General features: G+C 64.3%; 1 protein-coding gene across 1 annotated transcript in view; it reads left to right on the forward strand.

Annotated features, from left to right (window-relative positions):
* NCLN (nicalin) overlaps window positions 1-3,892 on the forward strand; it is a 26,280-nt gene extending 22,388 nt beyond the window's left edge. The window contains exons 9-17 of the mRNA XM_030888300.2: window positions 3-91; window positions 177-316; window positions 423-601; window positions 704-791; window positions 868-906; window positions 1,280-1,443; window positions 2,310-2,363; window positions 2,675-2,753; window positions 2,812-3,892. Coding sequence (XP_030744160.1) covers window positions 3-91; window positions 177-316; window positions 423-601; window positions 704-791; window positions 868-906; window positions 1,280-1,443; window positions 2,310-2,363; window positions 2,675-2,753; window positions 2,812-2,871 — 892 coding nt within the window. The 3' untranslated portion in view covers window positions 2,872-3,892. The remainder of the gene's footprint in view (window positions 1-2; window positions 92-176; window positions 317-422; window positions 602-703; window positions 792-867; window positions 907-1,279; window positions 1,444-2,309; window positions 2,364-2,674; window positions 2,754-2,811) is intronic.
* The last annotated feature ends 1,191 nt before the right edge of the window (window positions 3,893-5,083 follow it).

Genomic DNA, 5,083 nt, shown 5'->3' on the forward strand with positions numbered 1-5,083 from the left:
AGGTACAACCTTCTGTTCTTTGCGTCTGGAGGGGGCAAGTTCAACTACCAGGGGACTAAGCGTTGGTTAGAGGACAACCTGGACCACACAGGTGAGTCCCCGACGGCTGGAGGGTGCCGGGTGATGTACCTGCTGGACCCGCCAGGGTCTCGTCCCAGCCCCTGCGCTCTCCCTAGACTCCAGCTTGCTCCAGGACAATGTGGCCTTCGTCCTCTGCCTGGACACCTTGGGCCGGGGCAGCAGCCTGCACCTGCACGTGTCCAAGCCGCCCCGGGAGGGCACGCTGCAGTACGCCTTCCTGCGGGAGCTCCACGCGGTGGGTGCCCAAGATCAGGGCCCCTGGGGGCTGGTGGGATTTACGGGGAACTGGCCCTTGGCCCCGCCCATCAGGCCCCGCCCCTCTGACCCATCTCCGCCCCCAGGTGACTACGCACCAGTTCCCCGAGGTACGTTTCTCCATGGTGCACAAGAAGATCAACCTGGCGGAGGACACGCTGGCCTGGGAGCACGAGCGCTTTGCCATCCGCCGCCTGCCGGCCTTCACCCTCTCCCACCTGGAGAGTCACCGCGATGGCCAGCGCAGCAGCATCATGGACGTACGGTGAGGTGGGGCCCTCTGCCCTAAGCTCCACTTCCAATCCGCTGGGTGAGGCTCTCGGGACCTGGACGAGGAGAGAACCTGAGCCATTCCGTCCTCCCACAGGTCCCGGGTGGACGCCAAGACGCTGACCCAGAACACCAGGATCGTGGCCGAGGCCCTGACCCGCGTCATCTACAACCTGACTGAGAAGGTGAGGCCTGAGACCACGAGCCTGCCCCCTCCCCACTCCCCAGGGACTGGGCTCACTGCCCCCCCCCTCTCCATAGGGGACCCCTCCGGACATACCGGTCTTCACGGAGCAGATGGTAGGTGGGGAGGGGCCTCGTGGGGTGGGACAGATGAGCTGGAGGCCAATAGGGGGGTGCAGGGGAGGATTTGGGGAGGGGCTGGAGAGGAACAAGCGCCCAGGGCTTGGGAGGGCAGAACAGGCTAGGTGGGAGGTGGGATAGGCTGGGGGGAGATAGGGCTCTGAGGAGGGAGGGTACACCATGGCAGGTGGTGGGTGCTGGACGGAGAGGAGAACCCGTCCAGTTGGGACTGGTCCTCCGAGGGGCACCACCTGGGCACGGGGGACCGTGAAGGAAAGGGTGACCTTGGTCAGCAGGTTGGTGACTTTGGCCAGCCTGGGGGGCTGTCAGCGGGGTGGGGCGGGCGGGCAGTGACCCGCCTTCCCTGCAGCAGATCCAGCAGGAGCAGCTGGCTTCGGTGATGGACTGGCTGGCCCAGCAGCCGAGGGCCGCCCAGCTGGTGGACAAGGACGGCCCCTTCCTGAGCACGCTGGAGCACTGCCTGAGCCGCTACCTGAAGGACGTGAGGCAGCACCACGTCAAGGCAGACAAGCGGTGGGCCTTGTCCCTCCCTGTCCACCCCACCCACCCAGCTCATTACCCCAACTCTGTCTCCCCGCCCTCCCCCAGCCCCCCCATATCGGTCCCTGAGCAGGCAAGTGGGGCGCCTCCCCACAATGAACCTCATCCATCAGAGACATACAGGAAAGGAGGACAGGACAGGCGCGTGACTACACTTTTGTAAACTCAGTCTCCCACACAACGGCAAGGCTGTGCTTAGGCTCCGTAGCCTGACAGTTCTGCCCTGCTCTGCAGGTCACTGTGAGTCGGAACTGACCGGGTGGCAGTGGGGCAGGTTTGGATTTTGCACTACACTTGCTTGTTGTCCCTGAAGTTCACACAAACTGGGCACCCTTCAGTGTGTTTGGTGACCCTCGCCCCACCTCCGACCTCTCAGGACCCGTGTGGCTGGAGAGGTGCTTCCAGGCGTCCACAGGCAGGAAGCACCCCCAGAGCCTCCCACTGCCTCGGCCCCTCCTCCTCTCTCAGTGGTGCTCCCTGCTCTCCTGCAGACAGAGGTCTCAGACGAAAAAGGAGCCCAGGGGTCTGATTCCTAGACTAAGGCCACCCGCCCTCTTAGAGATGCTTCCCTGTCAGGGAGATTTGTCTCGTCCCCGTATTTCACGTGCAGGGACAGTCATGGGGAGGACCTTACTTCAGGGCAGAGGACAGCTGGTCCTCACTCAGCAGGGACTGTCCACACTACCTCAAGACCTGCCGGCAGTGGTCCTATGCTGAGTCCCACATCGGGAGGCCAAGGGACTGGGTACCAGTGCTCAGAACGGGGTGCCCAGGCAGGGCTGGTGTCACCGACACTCCCCCACCACCACCCCTCCCAGTGACGGCACCCTCTCCCCCAGGGATCCGGAGTTTGTCTTCTATGACCAGCTGAAGCAGGTGATGAACGCCTACAGGTGAGTGGTGCTGGTGGGCCAGCCCTGAGCCAGGAGCCTGCCATCCATCCCCATGTGCAAGGACAGAAGGGCCACCCTCACCTGCGAGACCGCGCAGACTGCCGCCTCCACCTCCCGTGTGAGCTGTCCCCACCTCACCGAGCACCTCTGGCGGCAGAAGGGACAGTTACGCTCGGCCCAAGGCAGGGTCAAGGAGCACAGACACCCCCTCCCTGTGGCAGACCCCCAAGAACCCAGCTGCCCACGGTGGGGAAAGTGCTCCTTGCCATGCTGTCTGCCCCCAGCTTTCTGACCTACCCCCTTGCCCCCAGGGTCAAGCCGGCCATCTTTGACCTGCTCCTGGCCGTGTGCATCGGCGCCTACCTCGGAATGGCCTACACAGCCGTGCAGGTGAGCAGTGGTGGGCAGGCGTTGGGGTTGCCTGCCTCACCGGCCCTCTATCCCCCAGCACTTTGACCTCCTGTACAAGACCGTCCAGAGGGTACTCCTGAAGGTCAAGGCACAGTGACCACCCGGCCACCGCACACAGCCCACGTCCTGCCCCAGCCGGCACGGCCCTCACTCAGGGCTGGGGCCGGACTGCAGATGGTCCAGGGCTGAGCTGGGCGGTGGGGAGGGAATCCTCCTGACTGGAACGATTCTTTTCCCTTCTCTCCCTCGGGACTTTCTGGAGGAGAGCCTGGGGAGCCCCCCCGTGGGCAACCAGGGCGGGGCAGTGCCAGCTGCCAGCCCCACCGGCCTCGGTGGCAGCAGCAGCTAGAGCAAGTGCCACCAGGACGCCCACCGCAGCCTGGGGCCTGGCCTGCAAGGTTCTCGCCCTCGGCCGGGCAGCCGGCCACCCTCGTCCTGCCTCCATTCCCTCCCCCGCCCTCCCGTCACAGTCCTGCTGAAGCCGTGGCCTTGCTGCCCCATGCCAGCTGCTCTGGGGCCCAGGCTGGCCAGAGTGACGACAAGCGCTTGGAGGAAGGACGGCCGCTGGCTGGGGACAGTGAGCCCCTGCCCTCGATATTCAGAGGGTGGCCTGCTGGGGGCTGGAGGTGACCTGGGGCCAGGAGGCGCTAGCTGGGCAGGAGTTGACCTCAGGGAGACCCACATGTGTCCATTCGTGAGCAATAGAATTCGTGAAGCTGTCCTGGGGCGCAGGCCCTGACGCCCAGAGAGGTGGCCTGGCTGCCAGTCCTTGTCCTCATGCAGTCCTGGCTGCCCTGGGACTCGTCCTTTCCCCACCCCAATGCTGGAGGTCTCCCAAGTCTCCAACCCTCAGCCCAGCCTGGGGTCACATGGGGTGGGGTGGAGTGGGGGCAGGGGAAGGGTTCTGCCCTCTACTTTCCCTGCCAGCAGGGATGGGGATCACCTGAGCCAGGTCACAGAGCAGCCTCCTAGGCTGAGTGTGGCCCAGGTGGGTGCTGGGCTCGGTGGAGTGGGGTCCTCTGAGCTATTAACACTGAAGTTCCTTCCAGGGGGAGGGGGTCCACGCCAGTGGGGACAGTGGCTGCCCTGGGAAAAATAAAGCCATATTGAACGATTGACCACCAGCGTCTTACCTGGGAACTTGCGGTCCACACCTGGCCTTGGGGGATGGTGCGATGGCTGACCAGCCTTGCCCTGTGCTGAAGTTGAGTGGCGGAGCTGGGCTGGGGTGGGGTGCCTCTGCAGACTGAGACACACATCTGTCTGTCTTGGAGCCAGTGGTCGATCACTGCAGTGTCTCCGTTTCCATCCTAGGGCAACCTGTAGTTCACCCAGACTCAGCAGACCTCAGGGCTGACCACCTGGGGGCTGGGGGGTCAGCGACAGTTGCCACTATGTGCTTCCCTCAGTCCCAGGGTCCCAGGCTGGCATGGGCACACAAACTTGGCTGTGGGGTCCTGAGATACGTGGCGTCCGGAAGGCCATGGCTGCACGTGGACTGGGGCAGGTGGGCACGGCAGTCCTGGAAGGCTTGCTGGCAGAGGGGATTTTGCCACCACTGAACAAAGGCTTTGGCTTTATGCGGTTGCTTTTCGGCTATTCTTAGAGCCCTTTGGGGCTTGTAACAAAACTAATGCAGCAAGTGGAGCTCACACTGACCACCAGTGGCCACCTGAGTGAAGCTCCAGTGACAATGACTGAGCCACTTGTGCTTTCAGGCAGGGGGCGGATGGGCAAAGGCCCTGGGGCAGGAGTGCACCTGGAGAGCTGGAAGTCCGTGTGGCTGGAGCAGAGTGAGTGAGGGGAGGAGGGCAGGGCAGGTGCAGGGCCCTGTGGGTCACTGGGAGCTTTGACCTGAGCTAGGTGGGAGGTTTGAGGAGGGTCACGCCTCCCACCGCCCTGCCTGGTGAACAGTAAGGGTGAGCCGTAGGTGGGTGGGGCTAGCCTGGCTGGCCATTCAGTGCCCTCACAGCCCCAAGGCAGCTGTGGAGATGAAATCACCCCTCCCTACCCGCAGGGTTCCTGAGCCCCACCCACCTGGGCAGCAGCCAGGGGGCACCCATCACACCCTGGGGACCGAAGGAGCCGGTTGGGCCAGTGGCTTTAACCTCTTCCCGGAGACCCCACGGGCGTCAGTGGCGGAATTTTGGAAAGCAGGTTGCCAGACCTTCCTCCCGTGGAGGACACCCCACCCGATCGGGTGGAGGGACCCCTTTGATGACGCCCCAGTGCAGGACGGCCCGGAGGGTTCTTGGGTCCCGGTGCACACGGTGTCGCCACGAGGGGGCGCCGGCGCGCGGCTGGAGCAG

Source organism: Echinops telfairi, unplaced genomic scaffold, assembly GCF_000313985.2.
Source record: "Echinops telfairi isolate 266 unplaced genomic scaffold, ASM31398v2 ScPeMD7_7459;HRSCAF=8497, whole genome shotgun sequence".
In the NCBI taxonomy this organism is placed as follows: domain Eukaryota; kingdom Metazoa; phylum Chordata; class Mammalia; order Afrosoricida; family Tenrecidae; genus Echinops; species Echinops telfairi.